The sequence below is a fragment of the Lates calcarifer genome, linkage group LG3 (assembly GCF_001640805.2).
Source record: "Lates calcarifer isolate ASB-BC8 linkage group LG3, TLL_Latcal_v3, whole genome shotgun sequence".
Lineage (NCBI taxonomy): Eukaryota > Metazoa > Chordata > Actinopteri > Centropomidae > Lates > Lates calcarifer.
The window spans coordinates 652,462-677,257 of NC_066835.1; the positions used below are offsets into that span (position 1 = coordinate 652,462).

At 39.8% G+C, this 24,796-nt stretch overlaps 1 protein-coding gene across 1 annotated transcript in view; it reads right to left on the reverse strand.

Moving 5' to 3' along the window:
• Positions 1-23,736, reverse strand: part of eepd1 (endonuclease/exonuclease/phosphatase family domain containing 1) — a 31,006-nt gene extending 7,270 nt beyond the window's left edge. The window contains 3 exon segments of the mRNA XM_018695434.2: positions 8,521-8,538; positions 8,540-8,573; positions 22,458-23,736. Coding sequence (XP_018550950.1) covers positions 8,521-8,538; positions 8,540-8,573; positions 22,458-23,305 — 900 coding nt within the window. The 5' untranslated portion in view covers positions 23,306-23,736.
• Positions 23,737-24,796: the final 1,060 nt, after the last annotated feature.

Here is a 24,796-nt window from a genome sequence, read left to right on the forward strand (position 1 = left end):
TTCTAATCAACCATGAAAGACACTTTCTGGTTATTACAGGTTTGTAATAACCAGAAAATAAGGGGACACAAAATACCTAATTGCCAATACTACTTTATCTCTGCTTCTGATGAGTATCTCTCTCTGAAATACATGACACAGTGCAATAATGGGGAGTGTTGTTCTTTATTTGAACACTTGAGGGCAGATTAGCTGATTGTCAACAAAGACATGTTCTGCTCAACAGTTTCTGCCACAGGGCAACAGTCACTGAGAAACAGCACAGAGTTCAATGAACTCAAATAGCCCAGTCCCATCCCAAAGAGGAAATACAGTGAGAAAGAGGAAGCCTCTTATGTCGACTAAGAGACAGCTACAGCAGTAGTGGTATAATGTTTTATAAAATGGGTGAGGGTATGTCAGTGTGGAAATAAAAAGTATGGAAAGGGAAAGAAAGAGACTTTCTTTTTCATAGAAGAACATGCTCTTGAAGGCTCAAGTTACTGTTCGTGGTGACCTGCAGCTGGCTCTAAATTTAACCTGAGAGTCTCTCAGGTTAAACCCACCCATGTGAGGTCTAGTCTGAAAGGACACAAATTAACTCTGCAAAATTTGAATAATAAATATCTACTGCAGTAAAGCAGAAGTCATATTAAGTTTTGATTTATTAAATCTCATAGACACAAACAGAAGCAACACACTGGCTCTATGCCCTCTCATCACCCCAAGTGTTCATTCCTAGGTAATCAACTACAGTATGTCTCTGTATGTTGGAAGCTGTTTTGCATGTCCATACTGTTAGGAGTATTTTATGTTCTCAGATCCCTCTTGAAGATATCTGAGGCCTCTTTCACTTCCCCGGGTAAAAACCACCCATGGTCACTTTGTCTGAATCAACAGCACAAGAACTGAACTGCCTTTACAAATAGAGACATTTAGGAGGACCTTCTGAGGAGTTTAGATGTTAGGTTATGTTTTACATGGAATCTGCATTATGCTATGTTCTCCTGTCGCTATAATATATTATATTATTATATTATATATATAGCCCATTAGTTCAGGTATTACATATTAATTAATGTATTTGCACAAAGCCTGTTTGGTAGTACATCATTCGATCTTTTACAGTACGATTAAGTTGATATTAAAATCCTCAAACAGAGGATTCAGTTCCTAAGTGACCAAACACAGACAACAACAGTCTAAAACTGGCACATACTCTCTGTGTGACTAATCTTAACAAATCTAACAAACATGTCTACCAAACATACAGTGAAATGGAGTTTGGGGGGAAGTGAGTTTAACTGCAGGGGTACGGAGGAGGGTGTATCCACTGAAAGTTAGTTAAGTCACAGGTTTGTTCTGACAGACCTCAGAGTGATATTATTATTATTGTGGGGTCTTTTTAAATGTGTTCAGCCATGGTAGTGCAGCCTGGTTATTGCACCTCAGCTCCACTACCTCCAAATTTTGATTGTGCGGCTTCAGATAACAAATCCAGTCTTCAAAAGACCATTGGTGATTTTACAACTGCAACATGGTTGGAAGATGTCTATTTAGGTGCTTTATTTAAGTAAAAATACTACAATGTTAAAATACTCCATTACAGATAAACATCCTGCATTCATAATCTCACTTATGTCAAAGTGCATGAGTGTTATCTGTTAAATGTACTTTAAGTGCCACCAGTAAAAGTACTCTTTCTTGAAAATGGCCCCTGCAAGATTCATCATCATAAAGAGTATATGATTATTTGATTGCTAGTGCTGATGCATCAATGTGTAAGCAACATTTTACTGTTGTAGCTGGTTGAGGTGGAGCTAGCTTGTCTATTTGACATATTGGTGGATAGTTCCCAACCTAGTACCTCAAAACTATACATAGGTACAATACTGGAATAATAATATTTATAAAGAAATAAATGTTACATTGCAGCATTGGCTGCAGCAGTGTTTTTCTACAGCCAACAGTGTAGGCATTACTGAAGTGGAGAGTAGGAGTAGGAGTCATTGGCATATTGTATAGTCAGGTCACACACTCTCTTACTGAGCTGCTGAGCAGAGAGGGAAAATGCATTAATGCACAGATGTTGGTGAATCCATAAAATGTCAAAGCTCAACAGGTCGCTCTAAGTAGTGTGATGTGCTGCTGCTCAGCCCACACATTTCTTTTCACGTGTAATGTTACTTTTTGGTGCTGGATACCAGGTGGAACCCTGGAAGAGAAATCAGAGCTCCATGCAAAGGGAAGTGGGTCAGCAGCAAAATACTTAGGACAGAGAGAGGGAGGTGGTGAAAGGATGAGTTACCTCTGGACAGGCCTACACTGCAGTGGAGTTGACGCTGTTGACTTTTCAAGTTAGGCTATAGAGACCCTTTGTGACTTATAAAAGACCAATTACTAGGTGCAAACCAAAATGGATAATTTGTGTGATATATAGAGTCTATGGTTACAACACCAGGGCTAGCTAACACAGTCAGTCATGGATAGTTTTTTGATAGCTGGATTGTTATTAAATATCTGAACTGAGGTCAGACAGATTAGATCATGTCATTCTGCATATTAATTACCATGTGTGTCTGTTAGTTTGAGAAACGATGGGGGATTCAGTGTGATCGATGGACAGATGAAAAAAGATACATTTGCATCACAGCAGATTAATTTCATTAGATTCATTTCAGTTTTTCCTTTAGTTGTAGTGGTTATGAAATAATTTTATAGACATCCTATGTAAGGTCACTGCAATTGCATAGCCTTACAACTGAAGAATGTTGTAATGTTACCACTCAGCTCTCTTGCACTATAACCTTGGCTCCAACAGCTCCAGTTTCAGGCATTACTGGAGAGTGAGCTGATCAGGCTCAGACCACTGTTGTCCTCCATCATGTTGTCTGCCTCAGATTCTGGAGGCAAAAAGTTTTATCTGTCAATGACTAACTCCTTCATCACGCATCCATGCTCTGTCCTCTCTCAGCCCCTCCTCTCTTCTTCTCCTCTCAGTGTCTGCCCTCGTTTTCAGCATTTTGCAGTGCATTTGCATTTTTTTTTCATGCAGTGGGTGATGTTAGGCTCTGACTGCAGAGGTTAGTTAACTCTTTAATACTGAGACTAATCTGATTCCATGCTTCATTTGAAATGAGAAATCCTATGACACAGTTAAGGATGAGGAGATGGACATCACTGCCACAGTCATGGGGATTTACACAATCAGAAGAGATGGACACGAGGAGACAGAGGACGTGGGTGTTGTGATTGAGGTCATTAAAGTCCTCAACAATAAGGCAGTGTCATCATGGGGTTCATCATGCTGTTTGGGCTCATTTATCAGGCTCATCGAGTGTTTCCAGAGGATCATTATGAACTTGAATGGGCACAAGCTGAATGCAAAGATACAGCAGCTGAAAATCAAGCTCTTTTCATAAGAGGCAAACAATATGTGTCCTCATAGTCAATGACAGTCATCATGGGTGGTTTTTTGTTTTAAAATTCTGTTAACCACTTGTGTAGTGCATCTTGAAGATTTGTGTGTTACTATGGATAGGCTGTGACTGTACTCAAAGAATTAGCATTTTTGTTTCAGGTTCAGTTTCGTACTGCTACTATATGTGTGTTGTGCATGTATGTATATTTCATATCTGTTTGTAGGCATCACATATTGGAGTTTATGGTGACACCAACATTTTCATCTTTGGTCTGAACTGGTTATAACTTGCCTTAGCTTTTGCAAATATTGTACTTTTGACTCCACCACATTTCTCATATTTCTATGAAGGTTCCAAGTAGTAGTTACTTAGGTTGAAGCGGTTTTTAAGATTAATTTATTTTCTTTTCTAAAATGTGACAGGAGAGAAAATAATCACATTACACCAACCCAACCTATGCTGTCACTAAAGCTCACAGTGCTCGCTGCATTTTTGAAGTTTAGTTTGAACTTGGTGGAAGAGTTTGCATTTTTGTTTCCAGTTCTGTTTTGTACTGCTACTATATGTGTGTTGAATGTGTATGAATATCTGTTTGTAGGCATTACATATTGCAGTTTTTGGTAAACGTTTTCATATATATATCCAGATGAGTTTTATTTGTTTTAAATAAAAACACATCAACCAGGTTTTGTGTTATGTTTGTCTTAAATGGGGGTCAAATGAAAAAGAATTTTGCCCTATTTTCTTTCAGAATAATTATATTAATTTGAGCTGGACAAATATTAATTAGTTAGTTAGTTCAAATCAGTTCAAAGCTCTGAGGGTTCTGATTTTAAAATGAATACCAGTGCTTCTGTTTATGAGTCTACACAGTCATTTTCCCAACTTCTATACCAAAAGATTTGGGTCCCCAAAATTCATGTCTCAAAGCTCAATCACACCAGCATTTAAAAACAGCAAAATGAACTCTTTTTAATAGCACTGCTACAAGCAATGTATTCACTTGTGGGGTTGCAGTAAATCCATATAAATCTTTTGACAGTGTTGACCTCTAAGGGAGCTAGAGAGTAAAAAACGGAGGAAGCTATCATGGCTGGGATTGGCTCCAGCTTAATGGGTATAGATAATGGATGGATGGATGGATGTTCCTGACTTGGTAGTGTGTTCAGGCCTCACCTCACCAGCTACTCTGATTTATCAAGGAGACTGGATGAGTAATCATTTGATCACCAAGCTTCAACCACAACCTATTTGACACTGTTTTGCAAAGTTATGCAAATTAATTTCACAGTACAACTTTTTGGTATGACCCAGTCTTTATGTTTTCAACAGGGTACTACATGTGCAAAGAGGGAAGATCAAGGGAATCGACGGTGGGGAGATTTAAGGCCAGTTCATGGTTTCTGCATCCACGTGGCTGTGAGAGTCTACACAGTCTGCATGACATAAACAAACTGGACACTCACTTCCTGCACAGTACATTCGTACTATATTTCCCATCTTTGGTCCTACTCTTGTGGTTACACATGCTGTTTTTAGGAGTCCAAGCATTGCAGGATTATTAGGGGTACAAGCCAAAGTGTTAACCCTATTATAATTGGTAGGATTTTTTTAAATTATTATTTTCATTGGTAAAACTGTTACTGCAGTATTTTCAATGGAGGTGTAGAATAGTGCGCACGTTTGCTAAGGTAAGGACATTTTGGCTAGTACTTCCCAAACATCGCACATTTTCCTGAATTCAGCTGAATGTTGTGCATGAAACTTGGCAGATAGTATGTATGGAGTTCCATGATCAAAGGATATCAAAAGTATTTTAATTGTGTAAAAAATGTGTCATGCCCTATTGAGGATCTGTGGAATCAGCCATTAGGTGAGACTTTTGTTGCAAAACACTGAAATATGAAAAACAAAACAAAACATCCAAACTGGTATTAGGCTGTAAGTGCAACCTGGATGAAACTTTGCACAAATCATCTATGCCATGATGACACTTCATTTTAAGATCATATATTCCAAAAAAAGTTATTGGGGAGAAACTTGTACCCAGGGAAGTGATGTTGTGTCTTTATACAGTATGTTTTCGTCCAATTAACACAAAATGTAGACAAGTAGTTTGCAATAGCCACACCAAGGTTAAGTACAAAATTTGGTAAAAGTACTCACTTTTCTAGTGATATCAGCTACTCAAAGCACCTCACACTCAGTGCTGGGGGTAACATACTACAAATTAACACGTTAGAGTATTCTAATTACTTTTTGTTGAAATGGTGGGCTAGTTTTGCAATTCAAGCAGTCATCACTTAACTACATTTTCAAATAAGCAATCCGTTAAATGTTACAACAAAACCAAAACCAAAATGCATTTGCACAGTCGGTTTCTTTTTTGTTTTGGAAGGTATTCCTGCCTACAGTGTGTCAGTGCACAGGTGTTGCTCAGCTAGTGAGATAGCAGAAATGACGGTCTTTATGTTGTGGAAATATGCACATTATTTTGAATTTGTAGGTGAAATCACAATGAAATGCAAATTGTGCTTGGGTGATATGTGTCTGTCAGCTGCCAAGAGCTCCACCTCAAATGTGAAGAAATACCTGTGAACTATGCACAGCTCCACAACACTGATAGCGAGCGGTGCTGAGGAAGAGGAGAACGATGCCGGTGCTACGTCTCTGAAACAGCAACGGCTATCTTGTAGTTCAGCTAAAGCTGTCCCTCTGCTGGTAACGCAAAAGTACTCTAACAGGTTAATTTTCTCAGAAAGTAACTAACTTATCAAGTTCATTTTTAATATCAGTAATTTTGTAACAGGTATATAAAAGCAGGGGCACACGGAGCAATTTCCAGGTGAACAGCAGCTGGGCGCAGTGACTTCCCAGTGAGGCTGTCATGTTTGGTTTTTGTGATTTCAACTTTTGTAGTCATGTCCAGACCAAACAAATGAAATACAATGTGTTCATCATGGGGCTTTAGAGGTGTAGGTAGGTGTATTTTTGTTCTTTGGTCAGAGTTAGGCTAGCTATTTCCTCAAGCTATTTTCTTATTATTAGTCAGTGCAAGTGAAGGAGTGTTCAGGTTTAATGTGGTGTCTAGAAAATAGTAGAGCACAAACAACCTAATGCTAAACATGATGTACTGTACATTTCTGTGCCAAAATCTGGCTGTCTCAGTTCCAAGCTGTCTGCCAAAATGTCTCAGCATCTTTTTACTTTTCCCACCTTATTTTTGAAAACAATCGGAATCAGTGTATCCTGATTCCTGACACTGCTGAAGAGAATACCATCTAACCCACAGCAACCACTGTCATATTTATAGTATAATGAAAGCACAGGAGAGCAGTAACACAGTTCCAAATATGGACCTAGAAATAGAAGACATTTACACTTGGGAGACAGAGAGACACAGAGTGGAAAGAAAGAGGGAACATTTGAATACAACACATTAAGTTAGTTGTTGTTTATTGTTCGGGCTCTCGCAACGCTGTGCCTGTCAGGGTTGCTGGTTGAAAAGGTGCACGCCACATAAAGGGCGTCCTGTCAAAATTCACAGTCTTCACAATAAAGCACCATTATGATCTTAAGGCTTGTCTGACCACATTTGAGTCAATCAGATCAACCCACTTGGATGAAACACGTTATTTCCTGTTGCCAATAGGTGGAGCTTTGATTATACTAGAATACCGGCATGTAGATGTGCTTAGAACAGGTCTCTTATCAAACCTGTGAAATTTGGGGTAGATTGGTAGTAGTATCTTTGAGTTACATCAATTTCCTGGTTCATGGTGACACGTCGAACTTTGAGGTGCCACCACGGCAACACTCACTAAGGGTAAAGCTTTTAATAACTTTTAATCACATAGGTCTTAAGATTAAAGTGACAGAGTTTGAGTTGAAAAAAACAATGTCCCCAAATGGCAAAAAAGAGCAATATCTGCATATTAAAATCAAAATGGCTGACTTCAAGCGTGTCAAATTTAGACCAGATTGGACATTGGATATCTGAGTCACCACTCCACAGAGAAACATTGAATCCACTGCGCTGCTACAGACACGCACTTCGATGAAACCTCACAATTTTCACAATGAGGCATCATGAAGTCCTTAAGGCTTTCCTGACTAAATCTGAACTGGATTGGGTCAACCTGCTAGTAACAGTATGTCAAAGTATAAAATATGTCATTTCCTGTGGCCAGTAGGTGGTGCTAAATCTTTATGTGACTATTGACATGTGGATGTTTTCAGGCCTGGACCATTATCAAACCTGTGAAATTTGGGACTGATTGGACAAAGTATGCTTAAGTTACAGCAACTTAAATGCAACTTTGTGTTTCATGGCGAGGCATTGAAATTTGAGGTGCCGCCACGGCCACACCCTTTGTCAAAAGCTCAAGCTTTTGATAACTTTTAATCACAAAGGTCTTAAGAGTATACTGACTGAGTATGAGATCGATATGATAAAATCTCTAGGAGGAGTTCGTTCAAATACAACATGTGCAGACGGGAAAACGAGCAAAATTTGCATTTTAAAATCAACTTCTCCCTTCCTGTAAGTTTTAGGCCATGACACCCAGAGACTTTTTTGTGCATGGTACATAAGCCTGCCAAGTTTCGTCTACCTAGAACAAACTAAGCCCGATGGGGAGGGGCTTTTGAATGTCTCCAGGGGGCATTATATAGGCTTTTTGCATGAACCCCCTAAAATATGTAAATTTTCACCAGGTCTGACGCATAAACAAAGTTTTGTGAGTTTTTGAGCATGATTAGGTCCTCAAAAAGGCGATTCCTTTGCTATGATAATAATAATCAGAGCAATTCCAATTATAATAATAATCTCTACAAAAACAGTAGGTTCCTGGCACCTTCAGTACTGTTTTGCCCTGGCTCTTTCTGAGCTCTGGCCCTAATAATAAAGCAATTTCAATAGGGTCCTCACAAATTCATTGGTCAGGCCCTAATACACAGGAAACACTGAGAGCGTTTCTGAGTGCATTTCCCTGAGTGATGAGTCATCTCATTTCCAATGCTGCAAATCAAAGCAGCCAGCAGCAACCCCAGTAGCAATCCTCTCAATCAATCAGTGTGGCCCAATTAAAGAACAGCTGAATGCACAGTTCAACTTTACCTTATCAAGAGCCTCCCTGCTCCAGCAGGTCCTGCACTGCCAGTAACTTGATGCTGAAAGCAGAAAAAGAGACAATGTTTTACATTTACATATTTCCATCATCATTATATATTATATTATAATGAGACAATCCTGCTGAAAATTGGTACAGTATATGTGTCGTGGAATGACTGACATTGCTCACTACCAAAATATTTTCTTTCAGACTTTAAAAAGGACACTATGCAACTTTTGTTGACCAAAAAAAATCAATATTGCAAACTTCAGAAATAATGCAAGAGAGTTTTTACACTTGGCTAGGGTGGAAAAGTTAAAATGAAACAAAGTGCAGGAAATATGTATCTTTTACATTTTATTTTAAGGATGGTTGAATTATTACATCTTTTAAATTCATAGTCTCATTTTAAACCTTGTATTGTAACATTTGGTTGTGACTTTGTACATGCTTAAATAATTTCATAAATAATCACTTTAATTCCATAAATGTCGACCAAAGATCTCAAGACAATAGCAGAAAAAGGCAGAAATAGCCTTGTGGTTCTCAGAGTAAATTTACAGACCTTATGGTGAACAGCTTTCAGAGGAATTACTTTACACTGAAGAAACAGTGTGTTGTAATCTGAGTCAACTGACTCTTTAAGGAAACAGTCAAGGTCAGAAGAAGACTTTGAATCAGTCCTTATGAGTAAGTAATCCAAAGGTTTTCCATAGCTACAAATTTAGTCTACTGACAGTAAACAAGCTGGAAGTTTTGGATAGTGTTTAACATTATGTTACATGATACCCAAAGAAGGGATTTATTCTGTTATCATAAACACAGTAAATGACTATATAGCTAGTCTTTCGACATCAAAGCGCTTACATACAGATCACATCAACAAAATCACACAGCACATATCTATATAATGTCAAAACAACACGATGAAACACAAAGACAATTTCAGTATCTAAGATACTCGCATGCAGACTGAGACGGAATCAAACGACTCTGATGGTGACATGTCTACTCTAACACACTAATGACATATAGCAAAGGCAGACAATGTTCACACAATACAAGATGATGACATGATACTTACTGACCCTGCCCAGACTGGATCCTCAACATAATTACAGCACACTTCCTCCTGGTAAATTCAGTGTTTTAAACTGGCAGAGGGCTGGAAATCAAACCCTAGCTGTGTGCTGTCCTGAATTCTATCCGCCAAAATGTTATTGCAGAGCGAAGGAGGGGCCTTTACAGCCCAAAATTTATCTGTTAACTTTCAAAATGATTTTCCAGACCAACAGCCAGCAGAGTAAAAAGCAAAAAATAGCTAGCACCAGCGATTTTCCTCCTGCCATTTGGCTCTAAAGAGGAAACTGCTTTGCAATATAATTTGTGACAGAAGTGAGGAAAGCATTTCTCAGTAATTCTTTTGGATTAATGTCTTACAAATGTCCTCTGCACACGAAGAAATGTAGAATCTAGTGGTGAGAACGGAATCAAATAAGTTCCCCCAATCATGCTAGTTGACACTCACAATGTTCCAGAGCTCAATCTGAGCCGTATGAAAAGCCGTAAGAAAAACCCAAGGCACGTGGCACTGATCTAATACATGCTCACACACATACCCTCAGCTCAGTCTGCAGTACCACATGCTAAATCCATTCACTGTGGTACTTTATTTCAACACAATGAAATAAAGTTGGTGGCAATGCTCTGGCCTCATTCACCTCTAGCCTACTAATCCTAAATCAGCCACACAGAAAATCACATTGCATAACAGTCTTTTCTGTTTGTGAGATGCTGCTGATGGGCATTACAGAAGCTCTGTTACTACTCCAGACTGATTCACACTGGACACTGAGTCAAGTCACAGAAGCTGAGGTGTGTCAATTGATGGTGCAAATACAAAAGAGGAATCGTTTTTGCTTTGACTTGTGTTTGTGGTGCAAATCTCTGCACATTGGCTTGCTAAAAATATTGAATTCTGATTGGACTTGGTGTCTGTAGTTCACAGTGTATCCTAGTCTAAGAAATATTTCAACTAGATTAAGCCATATTCTGTAAATCTTTGTAGGGCTTCAACCCACTCAAAACGGAGGATGAGAACACATGGTCTTTTATTCCATATACAAAAGACAGCCACTGAATTTCATTTCCCAGGGTTCTTCACCTCTTCACACCTGCGTGTGAAATCCATCCATGGACCCAACAACCAGCTACTCTCCTCTTTCTCCCTTCTTTACTGCTGCTGCAGGAGGCAGCAACGGCTCTTTTTTCTCCTCTTCACCCTGGCTACATAGGCAGTTTCAGCCCTTTACTCTGCCAATAGGATAGGAACAAATTTTCTCATCAACTATCCTGCCGCATGAGGCTGGAGCCTGAACCATGACACTGATGTAAGAGTCTGCCCAAGTTTAAGACACAAGGTGTGACACAAAGTCTGCAAGCCTAATTTTACATGCAACCAGAACCACAAAGCACAGATAGCATCCAGTTGCTAACTATGAAAACAAGGGGCAACCAGTGATCTCTTCAGCAACACTGCCGGTTACTGAACTAAACACTAAACACGCATGGATGACACCTTCCTCTCCCTCCATGGATTTGGTAACGTAAGTCTGCCAAGAGTGTTCAACATTTGCCAGTGTATTGTTGTTTTATTTATCAAGCTGACTGATGTTAGTACGTTCACACATAAAGGACTAGAGGTGCATCCAGTAGCTGTCTTGCATGCAGCTAGCTAATTCGTAACCTGGTACCTTCATCTGACATGAATTGCCCTTAAACAAACTTAACTTCTCCCCACATGACATGTGGTTGGTCCCAGCAGCTATCAGCCAGTTTCCTCCAACTTGTTTATAGTTTCCTTTGTTTAAGATGTGTGATCCCAGTGGCTATCTTCAAATCCACTATATTGTTGGAGTTTCCTTTCTTAGGGTCTGCCATCTTGTCTGTAGTTTTACTTTATTTATATCCCACCCAAGGAACTTTAATATTAATCTTTAATGTCAATTCTTTGAATATTCACATTTTTGTTGATTTCTAATAACCAATAACTCATCCACAAAATATCCTACATCATGATACTTGGGAACAGCTTTGTCGACATGGATCAACTCATGCTCAAGTAAGTGTCACAAACTGATGCAAACACTGATATGACCACTATTGTATGCTTAAATCCTCTTCACTTAGTTTACAGATTATGGCAAAAAAACAGAATCATATGGTGTATTTAAAGGTACTGTACAGAAGAATCTGAAGCAATTTACATGAAATAATTGTTTTTTTATTACCAATGAGTGAAAGGATCGTAACGTGACATAAAAAGAGATTCAATCCCTGACTTTTTCCATTGTCTATAACACCCTGTAGACTGATTTCTATGTGAAGAACTTGGGTCAAGTTCAAGATGCTCACTCCCTCGTTTACCAAAACAATAAAAGTCTCTCTTCTGCACCGCTACAGCACTGGCAGTGTACTATCATTAGCTTAGGAATGGAGCCTGCCACTGTTGTGAAATGACTGGCTCCCAGCACAAGAAATACTGCAGCACACTCCACGCAAGAGCAAAAAAAACTTTATCTCATGAAGTTTGTTTGGACAAACATGAATTGTCAGGGGAAAACTAGGGTCAACGTCAGCAGGGCATTTGATTCATGGAGAGACAGCTTTACGGGCCCTGAGCTGGTTCTCTTCCTATTGGACAGGAGAGCCAACATTACTGCAAAGCCTGTGAAATATAAGCCTGTGATAATAAGGTTTTAGCTGGCTAATGCTTTCTAATGTTAGCTTTACTGTTAATGTGGAGAAATCAGTAACAAACTACTGTGTTGAGTGGATAACATCTGCTAATTCATCCAGATCCTGGGGCTGATCTGATCTGGCTGGTAAACTTGCAGTTTGATACTTACTTCATCAGCTAAAAAACCAACAGTGGATCCCTGCAGTGTAGCTAAGTTACAGCTACCTGGCTAACCTTTGCTTGTTTGCTCGGTAACATTATTGCCATGATTGGACTGTGACTCATACTTGCACACGAACTGTCTGAATGCTCGCACCCACCTACTTGCAGAATGCAAGTACGCATAAGTGTGAGCAAGAGGACGCAGGCTGCAGTTTGCTTAACAGCCACAGGTGTCAGTAATAACAAGGGTTTTTGATTGATTCATACAGAACCTTTAAGAAAGAAGTTAAGAACTGAATTTACCACTGCCACATTTTAGACGTGTGAACTTTAATCCTTAACACACACACTCCTCCATTCACTATGACTGGTAAAAGAATCAATTAAAACAGCTGCTAATAAAGACATGAAAACAAATGTATGTTTAGAAAGCTCAGAGGCTATTAGACATTGAGCTGAAAAGGCTGAGTCCTGAATATCCTGTGCCGGGTTATGCTGATGTCTCTTCTTATTCAAAACACATGTGCTCTGTGAACTACCTTTGATCATATTTTCACTCATCAGATCATACTACATGACTTAAAGGTACAAGTCTGAAGGTTGGAATGTTCAATACTGCACATTACAAGACTTCTGACAGAACATGCTAACTGTTTTGGACTGTATATTGTGACAGTGTGGGTGATACACACACACCAGCTGTCAGCTTTATGCTGGGCCACTAATTAACTATTTGTGGTGATAATGCAACACTGAATGTAAACATTACTGTATAATGTTTACATGTTTACAAGAAAACTCTGCATGGCACCTTTATCTTAGTTAACCTGTCAGTGACCACAAGTCAACTGTCACTGACTCCTACATTTCCAAACCCAAAAAAAAGACAGAAATCTGCAGCCCTGGCTTGTATGGCTTTGTCATTTTTCATCGAGCTAGAAAAAAGTCCGCTCTTCTTTTTTCTGCTGTATTCTTGCAGCATTGAGAATAGCCACACACCCACCCTGAAACAAACCCTGGAGCATTACAATCACACATTTATAAAAACAAGGCCAAAAAGCCACTAAACTAGTCCATTCAAGATGGACAAGCCATGTCATGAAACAGCTCAAATCCAGGACAAAAATCAGGGAGACTACACAAATAATCAAGGTTTACAAGTAAACTAACTTTATTTAACTACTGTTAAATCAAACACAAAATTGCCTTGCAAAATTTATTTTTTTAAATCATTATTTTAATGGCTCAACTTCCTCTACTTTTATGTTTCCTTTTTTGTCATAATGTTTTAGCTCATCTGTATATTTTTAGACTAGATTATACACAGTATTCAGACATAACATAGACTAATCTAGGCTATATTAAAACAACTGCAAATGGTTTAGAAACTCTTTACATAACTACACCACTGAGACTATTTACAAATGAACCACCAGTATCAATAATCCTTATTTCAGTTTTCCTGCAAATCCATCTGTTACAACTGCTTAGCCATTCCGCTTCACTCAACAGAACAGCCTCACTTATGTAACACAGAGACTGAGTGAGATCACAAACAGAAACTTTGTCGCCTTTGTGATCAGTGAGTCCACAGATCCTGTGTTCAGACCAAACAGGCCTCCACTCACAGAGACAATACCTCTTTCCTCTCCCGTAAATGTGATCCCTCTGCACAATGGACAAAACTCTCACAAAGACCCTGTTACACTCCTGGTGGTTAAAATCCTGATCCTCCTGTTTCCACTGGCAGGGATTCAATCCCAGAGATTGAGCGGACCTGAGGGTCAGCCATGTCATCAGAACATGGTGAATATTGTTGAGTCAGTGATTCAGCCAGGCCTTTAGAGGTCACCAAAATGTGCTGTGTTTATTGGAGATAATCCTGATGCAAATAACATTTCAGAAGAAATGGAAATAAGCCTGAGACAGTGTAGAGAGGCTCACTGTGTCATCACCATGACAGCAGAAAGTCTTGCTGATGTTAAACATACACTGGCAAGGAATTTCTGAGCTTCATATCTTCCACTACTATGTCGCCAAAAACATGACATCATGAAGCCAAATGATGAGTGTCTGATTTGTCAGACTGAGCACACACGAGGTTGCATAATCAGAAGTGACAAAAGGTAGCAGCAGAGATGACCATGGACAACATGTCTGGAGAGCATGACTTTCTAGCCCTGAATGAGGAAAGGGCCCAAGGCTGCTCAGTCTCAGTGCATGCAGTTAAACAGCACACAGTGATAATGCATTTCTATTCTGAAGGTGTTTCACAGTTCATTTGTATCACCTTGTAACAACCTTTGTGGTTTTGTGAGGTTTTCATGTTTTAACCTCAACTCAAGGAGGATTTTCTTTCTCTACTGGCCTCTACTTCCTACATCCCCTATTATGTCACTGTCAAGAAAAAATCTGTTTTATCTAAAATGTTAGGTTGCCAGCAACTAACATACACTGCTTCAATGGACATAAATTACCAGGAAAATAAGCTGCATTCTACAACAAGGTTTGTGAGGCTGAAACATGACTTGCAAAAGAGACGCAATGCACAAACATATACTAAAATCTTACAAAAGGAGATATTTGATAATAACTTTTGCAGGATATTCTACAGGAGGATAATGTCAAGATGACAACAATATTTAATAACATGCAAAGAAAATATTTCCAATATACAATTGTAATAATAATAATCTTTTAAAAGATATTAAAGACATGAGTTTTCCTCCTCACAAATTCCACATGTGAATCAGTTGTTCATAGGGTAGTTTTACTTCCATATATAACATGTTATCCATGTTATCCATGTTATATATTAATATTAAATCAAATGACTGTATGGATATGTAAAAAACGCAGCAATGAACCCACAGGTTTTGGTTTTACAACACATTTTCTGTCTAGTGAAGTCACACTGCTCTCATCAACCTTGTTTCTAACTTTAGGTGGCAGCTATTGTCAGTGAAAAGGCTCTGACGAACCCACTGTACAAAACACAAAAGCACAAAACTAATCAGTACCGGGTGGACATAGTGGAGTATTCAGACCTCAGTGACATTGCTATTTTTCTCAGGACTGCTCAGGAGAGTGAATATTGGACTTATATTCAACATGACTCCAAACAAATGCTAATGTTGCTCTGTTTTGTCTGGATGTGTCAATAGGCAACAGTTATACAAGCTGGTGATATGGTAGTAGCTGTTTATCCGTTGAATAATTCTGATATTTTTTCTGTCCTTGGTTGTCAAAACTCAGCTGAAGCAGCTTTAACCACCAGACAATTTAGATTGAATGGGACTTTGGTATTGTTTCCCATCAAAACGAAATCAAGTTGAAAGTGAACACATAAATGCAAAATGAAAGCATGACCATGAGCTGGGAGACATATTTGTCCCTGTCAATTTTAGTAGAATAGAGCTCCATTGATTACATAACAATAACAACAATAAATCAATTTAAAACTATGCTAGCAGCAAATGTAAGCTTTTATTGAGTCATAGTTTAGCAAGATATATGAGAATTTTTTTTTTGTTTGTTTGTTTCACAACTTTGTCACCACTGGAATGCACTGAAGTCTGTTCAGATCCAAAGAGCCCTCCTTTATACTTCCTACACAAGTTTTCTTTTGAGTATTCCTTTAAAATTTAGTCCTCTGATCAAGTACATGAATCCATTATTTTCCTCAGAGCTTCTAAGGTAATGTATCTTTTGTGTGAATCCCACTGATTAAAATGGTGTTGTGCAACTGACTGTAGTAAATCAGTCAGTCAGTTTGATTTGCTGCTCAGTGTTGGAGGAGACAAACAAGTCCAAATCACCTTTGTTTAGCTGAAGAAACTGGGCTGGCAATGCTGTGTTGGCCTAAGAGACAGAGTGGCTGGGAGATACACTAACTTACCCACAATAAAATGCTGTGCCAAATGGAAATTTCCACATGAGCACCTAACACCTCGCACTAGCCCAGCACCCCATCCTCATGACCTCAGCACCCATGCTGGCCTCAACCTCTCTGGATTCCTTTACTGAACCAAGTTGTGTCAGAGAGGTCCACTTCACTAATGTAACACGGACAGTACAAATATTCAGCATGTTTCTGTGTGTTCCTGATGTTCAGTCTGCGAAGCAAGTGTGTGACTCTTCTGCCGAACTATGTATCTGAATTAGGAGAAACATAGTCCAGTCCTACAGTGCAGACCACCTGGGTGCATAATCTCAACAGCCAGACTGGGCTTGTGTAGGTTGCAGTTAACAGGCAGATTTGCCACCTCGCACATGTAAGCACAGTTTCTGACAGTCTGTGTCACTTACAAAGCCTGGGAGTGGCTCTGCTGTAGGTGACAATGTTTGTTGAGAGTGAGAGGCGCTCTGTGTAGAACTGTTTGCACAATGATAGATTAAAATGAACTGCTTCCTTGGTGTAATTACTGTTAACAAATGAGATCATGGTTAATGAATAACAGAAATGTAAAAATTACATGGCCAAAGAGTTTGTGAGCTTTGACCAGTAACATCTGACTAAATATAAATAAAAATACTATTATAACCACTATGCTATATTAAAAGCATGATAGTTTTGGGCAACAACCTGTATGCTGTGTAAATTGTGTCCTTTTCATGTTAGCATGTTCTTTTTACAGCCACACCTAGACTGCATCCTTTATGGCTTTATGGTGCATACACAAGCCAAATGCTTTTCATTTTCAGCAAACCTGCATGAACTGGCGTCATTATTTGTTTAACCCTGAGTGTTCTACTGAAGAAAGATACTGCTGTGTGATTCTGAATCTCAACAAACTCCAGTCACTTCAAGTCCAACTACAATACATTTACTGATCCCTTTTTGCAGTTTATTTATTGTAATTATTTAATAAGAAATAGAAGTTCTTGGGAGATTTATCAAAAATGCCTCTTTTCTTTGAGTCAGTATCCATTTTGAATTACCAGGAAAATTTGCTCTGGTTACTGTAACTCATGAGCCAAGGACAGAGTGTTAGCAGCGGTACCAAAGAATCAAGATCACATGATTTTGCATCTAAACTGAGACCTTATTAAGTTAAGTTTTCTGAGCTGTTTGACTTTCAGTGTGCTACATCTGACTAGCTAATTAGCTACATAGAGGTTATTTTAAAGGGTTTCCTCTCTTTATTTGGCCTGAATTTAGGTCAGAACAGTAGTTGCAGATTCTCTGTGTATGATTTGATAGCCTGTAAAATGCTAGAATGCTCTGTCAGACAAAAAAAACTGAGTTCTCCATACGGAAACAAAACCACAGTCCAGGATGAGACTGATTTAGCCAACTACACTGTCTTGTTCTTTGAAAATACAGCTTGCTGTGTGTTATGTCAACTAGCTTTCACAGACTATCATCAACCCTGTCAGCAAGGTCAGAAGTCATCTACAGACGCAGCAGTGAAAACAAACTTGAATGTCTTGACTTGTGACAAAAAAGAAAGTAAAAACAGCCTTGAGTAACCTTTCAGCTTTACAGATCGGCTTGTTCAGGCCATGAAACGGACACTGATGTTCAAACTAACATTACAACTCAAAAGGAATGTTGAAGGACATATTTTTGTGCAGCTACAGTGGCAAGAAAAAGTATGTGAACCCTTTGGAATGACCTGGTTTTCTGCATTATTTGGTCTTACCACATGATCATTATAGTACATACTTAGTAAATCTTCACAGTGCTGGTGGAAAAAGTCAGTGAACCCCTGGATTTGATAACTGGCTGAATCTCCTTTGGTAGCAGAGACCTCAGTCCAGCTCTTCAGTAGCTGTGGATCAGGCATTTAGGAGGAAGTTTGGATCATTCTTCTGCTTCGGCTCAGAATGTCTGGTGTGAACTATCCTTTGAAGTCATTCTCCGCATCTGTGTTGGGTTAAGATCTGCAGTCTGACCCCACAAGGTGGATTCACTTAATCTGAAGTCAAGTAAATTTATTTCAGTATTTAGGGTCATTGTCCTGCTGCCACACCCAACTTCTACTGAGCTTCAGCTGGTGAACAGCCAGCCTAACATTATTCCATAAGATACCTTGATAAACTTGGGAATTCATTTTCCCCATGATAATGGCAAGCTGTCCAGGCCCAGAGCATAGTGTAGCATCTGCTAAATGAGTAAATGTAACGTAAATGTAAGCCTCAGGCCTTTAAAGGTTAGATAAATTTCCTCTGACTTTGTGTGCCCTGTAGACAGGATAAAGGTAGATGGTTGTTGCAGAGATTGTTTCAGCAATTATGACTTACTAAGCTGACATACTTGTTTCATACGGATAAAACAAACAAGATACAACACATTAATAAATGGGTTGTAAGTTTAGACCGAGGAAAGTCAGCCACTATCCCCAGTCTATACATTTATCTAAGTCTACATCTTGACTCTGGCTCTGTTCGTAACACTCATACATGAGAGTTATTTTCATACTCTCATCTTACTGTTCAAAAGAGAGTTAATACATCTCCTCAAAATGTGGAACTATTCCTTCTGCTTGTTCAAAGCCATAACAAAAGTCATGTCAGTGACTTGCTGACATGACTTCTTCACATGCTCGTGTTTACCAGCCTGGCACATCGATAATGATTCATACCAAAAGGAAATCAAAAGGATGACAAAAGACATAGTTTTGGTGAGTCTCTCTGTTTGGATTGATCACTGCCTCACTGCTGTGCTGCAACTTGATTTATGTCTTGTTTCTTCACTTCCTGTGTGGGCTGAAGTGTCAGGTAGGTGGGATGTAATCTGGATGAATGTGTGATGTTACACAGTGAACAAGGATTTTTTATTTTTTTTTTAGAATTTAGAGAGCAAGGATGGATGTCATTTGTTGCATTTAAATTCTTGCTTCATGCAGTAACCGTTGCACAGTATCGCAAGACATATCAGACACCATGTAAAGATTTCAAAACAGACAGCTGAATTCCAGCTTGGCTCAAGAAAGGAACCCCCTGAGTGAAAAGTCTTTCTATGAATATCATGAAGAAAAAGGCCATTCCTGGAGTAAATCTGACAGCAACACAGGTTTTCAGCACTGCAGCCACATTTTCTCTTAGTCAAGTGCGGCTCTGTCAGCTCACAACTACACCTTGATCGAAATTGACCCCACTGGTAAGGGCTAGAAGCAGCAATTTCACTTCTCTCCTGCCCAGTGACTGAGGCTGACTAATGGCCAGGTTATTACTACCATCAGCAGGCTTGGGAGTCTGTGGTGGCTGACCGCAGTTTGCTGGGTAATCTTTGGTAAGCCGGAGTTCATTGACCTCTAGAAGCTCTCTGCTTGCGCCTGGAGGAAGGCCAGGAAGTGTGTAAACTCAGCCTGGATCTTGTGATTGCCCACACAACAGAGCCCAGGCTGTGCAAACACAGCATATCTCCTCTACGATGTCCTCCCCCATAACAATAATACCAACACTATCACCATTGGGGTTTTTACCAATAGCTTAGGAACACAGGAAGTGGGAGGCATGAGTGAAGGAAGTGGGTTTGGTGGGAGATGGAAGAGGAGGCAGAAATGGGGGAAGAGCTAATCTGGCGCCAAAGGTAGTCTGACATTTCTTATCAAAACATACACAACAGTCACTTATACTCTGGGACATATTATATCTTTTACAATTTTCTGAGATTTTACAGACAAAATGATTATTTAAGAAAAAGACCATACAGGCTAGTTTTAGTTTCCTTTGCAATGGTGCTGTTATCAGCCAGCAGTCTTTTGTTTGAGGAGGAAGAGTAGGTGAAGGTAGAAATAGTGAGAAACAGTATATCAGTTAAATCAATGTTTCTAAAGGACCCAACATTCACACAGACATTTTTCTCTTGCAGATTCCACATGCTGTAAAGGGCCTTTGATAAGGGCTGAAATAGGGATGAACTGAATAACTGCTTATGGCAGTTCTAACAAGTGTTAGAGAAAAATGTTTTCATGTATTTTCCCAGATTCCTTTCTTGACTTAAGCGTATCTCAAACCCATGCTACAAAAAATTTCCTGAAGAGCACTGGAATGATCCCTTCATTCTCATGGCTTTTCCACAGAACATTGTTCAGTGGGTCAGCAGTGTGTGAAACACATAGAGAAACTGATAGCATTTCCTTCTTCTAAGTTCCTTCTTATTTCCTCTAAGTTCTCCTAAGTTCACAGTCATGACCAGAGGCAGATGATTCAACAAAGGTCTTAAGTCATGTTCAAGGAGGTGTTTAGAGTGTTTAACAGATTTACATGCTTATGGCAGTGACAGTTCAAAACATCACAGCTAACAAACCTAGCCAGTGTAACCTGGTGCCCACAGACACTGAGAAAGTCCGGTCACACCCTGCTCGAGTGTGTATCATGAACAAAGAATAAATTAATGACATGGAGGCCATGTGAGTAGTCATATGAACAGACAAAGTAAATATCTTGTGTAACATGTCATGTCAAGCCATCACAGGCCTGAGCCAAGAGACATTTTAGAAAGAGTGAGTTGAGCAGCTTGCTCTTAAGCAAATACACATAGAATCCTATTGAACTAATCTTATTATTCATTGACAGTGCAACCTCACAGTGAAACACTGCTCTCAATGTTTATCTAAGCAGATTAAACTAAATTCACAGAGGCCCATTTTCCTGTTATCTGCACAAATGTTGCACTCAGGGTAAAAGTGCACTCGCTTTAATTGGACAGCCACAGACTGTGGTGGTCTCTCTGCTCTTCATCCATTTTCTTTACAAATGACACCTTGTCAAACAGCTGTATAAGGAATCATCTGTGTCACAATAACACAGCTTCAGCCCAGAATCCTATAATGGAAATTGTACTATGTCCTATTACATTCACAAGTTACTTTTACTTGCTTGCTGTGTGTATTTGACTAAAGCATTTTGGCTTTTTACACTACTGGATGATGCAGATTTTATTCTGCATTTCATGACCAGGTTTCCCTAGAAATACAATTTCTCAAACAGCCTGACCTGGGCCACGTAACACTGGGTAGAATAAAGGAAACACAGAGAATGGTGGTGTTCACTTTAGTCTGTATCTTATTATGTTTAAAAGGTTCACTTCACAAAGCCAATCTTAACACGCAGACAGAGACAATGACTATTTATTTTGACTGTTGTTTTGCACAGTTTGATCATCACAACTATATTTAGGAATATATACCATGCACTAACATGGTGTATAAGTTCTCTAAGCAAGACAGGGTGACAAGATGAAGTAATTATTAATGCATAATAATCTTCTTTACCTGATACTGTACTTCCTTCTAAGTTTTTACACAGGCATTTTACATTGTAGTGTGATACCCAGTTTGTAAGGATTCTTCTATTCTGCTTCAAAAAAGCGTGGAGCTGGCCGTGCATCTAAACTGTAGCCTACAGCATTACTTGTGAAACTGTCCCACTTGCTTACTTCCACTGCTGGTAGTAAATGGTTTGCTTGAGTTATAGTGAACAGTTAGCTTTTGTAGGTCACCATACGATCGTCCACAACATTAATCAAGAATGTGTTAACATGTTTATTTTAAATATCCCACATGCAGTATCAGACTGCCCTAGCCCAGATATGGTTCAAGGTAGCACTGCTGCGCACAGTCAGGACTTGGATAAGCCATCTGTGCCAAGAATGAAGGAAGTGTGGCTCTGATGGCACTGTGTTAAAGATGACAAGCACAATGCGGGCTGATAGTTGATTATTTCACTTTTTATATTTAATGGTCAAACGTATTCTTAAAAGAAACTCACTCATTTTGGATTAAAGTTATATTCCCTGTGAAATGATGTATGTGCCCAAGATATTGTTTTTATATTTGTAACAATTATGTTTTAGCTCTTTTGTTACTTCATTTACTTAATTCATTCATCTCTTCCATTTATCAGTAATGAAGAACATGAGTTCATTTTATTTTTTACATTTTAATTAATGGTTTTCAAGGACTTGTGAAAGGTTTTCTGCATCACCTTGAAAGATCAAGTTTGGCTTCAGGTATATCCATCTGGTGAGAACTACCAACCTCTCCATAAGTCCTAGAATTAGTACAGGTAAAAAGTGAAAGCTGTACTTACTCATTCTCCAGTAGGGTCATGCACACCACCTCTTTGACCCCCGGGTTGTTGGCCTTGTCACAGGAGCAGCCCTGCAGGCTCCAGGTAGCCAGCCGCATCACGGGCCTCCCGTCCCGCAGCCCAGGCGGGGGCTCGACGTTTGGCCGCACAGAGATGATCTGGGTCGGTCCTCCGGGCGGGAGGTCCAGGTCGTCGCTTCTGAAGCTGAATGAAGTCGGGCTGGGGTGGGACTTGGTGGTGCAAGTAAGCCCTCCGTTAGTGTTGGTGGACGGCGCCCTGGAACGCTCTACGAACACCTGGAAGCGGATTTTGTCCAGCAAGGAGCTGTTGATGTGGTTGACCCTCACCAGGTCCTCGATGCTTTTGAAGGGGCCGTGTTCTGCCCGGTAGACCACAATGTTCTTGGCTATCTTCTCCGAGATGCCTCGGATACTCATGAGTTGCGCCGGAGTGGCGGTATTAATGTTTATCCCGGTGCAGGACTGGTGATCCAGGTCTTTGCGCAGGGAGGACGGGGAGTGTTGAGATGAACTGGTCCTGCTGGAGACGCATATTTCCAGTTTGATCGCTTCCAGTTTGGTGGCGCCGATGCCGCTCACCAGAGCCAGGTCCTCCACCTTTTTAAACCCCCCGATACAGTCTCGGTACTCCACGATATTCTGAGCCACAGTACGGTTGACTCCAGGGAGAGTCATGAGTTCCTCCTCGGTGGCTGTGTTGATGTTCAGTCGCTCCTGGTTCACCAGGATGTGACCGAAGTTACACGCAGCGCTGAATTTGCGCTTTGCGCAGCTGAAGTCTGTGGGGTCCTTGGGAATGGAGCGGTGGCAACCCAGACTCCCACCCATGGCTGAAGCGGGTCACCGGGGCGCGGATCTGTGCAGTGGACGGGATCAAACAGAGGGCCACGGCAGAGAGAGAACAGCCTCAAATACAACAGCTACGCAGACAACAACACTGACAGTCACACACACGTCCAAAAATAGGTTCAACATTCTTCATTTAAGGTTAAATGGCTCGTTAAATATAAGACGTTAGACATACGCAGGATAACGCAGCTGTCCTGAGTCCTGGCTACATGCTGGATGTGCTCACACACCGGCTCCGAGTCCCGCAGCTCTGCTGCGGCTGAAGCTCGTCTGTCCGACCTCGGTGCTGATAAGAGCACGAGATACACGATCCGCTATAAACTTTGCCCTCCAACAGCCTGCAACTCTACTGTCCATAGGCCCCGTCCAACACACACACAGCGCGCGCGCGCACACACACACACACATACACACACACACACACACACACACACACACACACAAAAACCATTTCTGTGTTAAGTCACATAGGTTCACATAGGCAAATACCGGAAATCGTTCCATTACTCTTCAAAATAAAATCAACCTGAGTGAGAAGGTGAGGCACGTCAGCCACTTGCCACAGATGAATGAGTAAGTGAATCTATGTGTACAGTTACACCGCACCAATACAGATTCAGCCTCCTCAAAGATGATGGACGCTCGAAAATGATGCAAGAAATAAATAAATGTGTATCTACGACTAAATTAAAAAATAAATATATTTGAAATTTACCAAAAAGAATGACAAAATGTGAAATGAATAATAATATATTTTGAAGTATTATTAGCTTAACTGATTAGCTGTTTCATATGTCAAATTTATCTCCACATTTTGTTTTATATGTATTTCTACATGTTAATATTACACCACAGCTGCTGCTACAATTTTACCTTTACTTTTCTGGGCCTACATAACAGATAATGAGCCTGGTGTCGATCAGTTCTACAAAATACAGTACATTTGAACAACCTTGATATTTAACCCTCGTGTTGTCCTCTGGGTCAAAGTGTGTGTGTGTGTGTGTGTGTGTGTGTGTGTGCATGACATGCGTGATTCTGAAGCGGCTATCTTTTGTTTTTGAATAATAGTAAGAAGAAAAAAGTATACAGAATACAAAGGGCATTATGAAGGGCAACAGGAGGGTTAACATATCACATGAATGAATATACATGTGTATTTTCAAGCAGATAATATCTCCTTAAACATATAAGCCCCATGCATGTATTATTATCCTTATTATTATTACTATTCATTTAATTCATTCTCTATACTGCTAGTAGCAGCAGCAGCATTATTAATGGATTCCAGGTATGGAAACCAAATGTTACATCAAATGGGCAGAAGAGCTGATTGCATAAATGTAAATCTTAATAAAGACAGTCTGTTGTAAAATGATGCAAGTTGTAAAATATAGTCGTTCTTCAGTCATTCACCCATTATTCTACAAGGTTAGGCAGAAGCAAAAATTCCCACTGATGTGTTGTGTG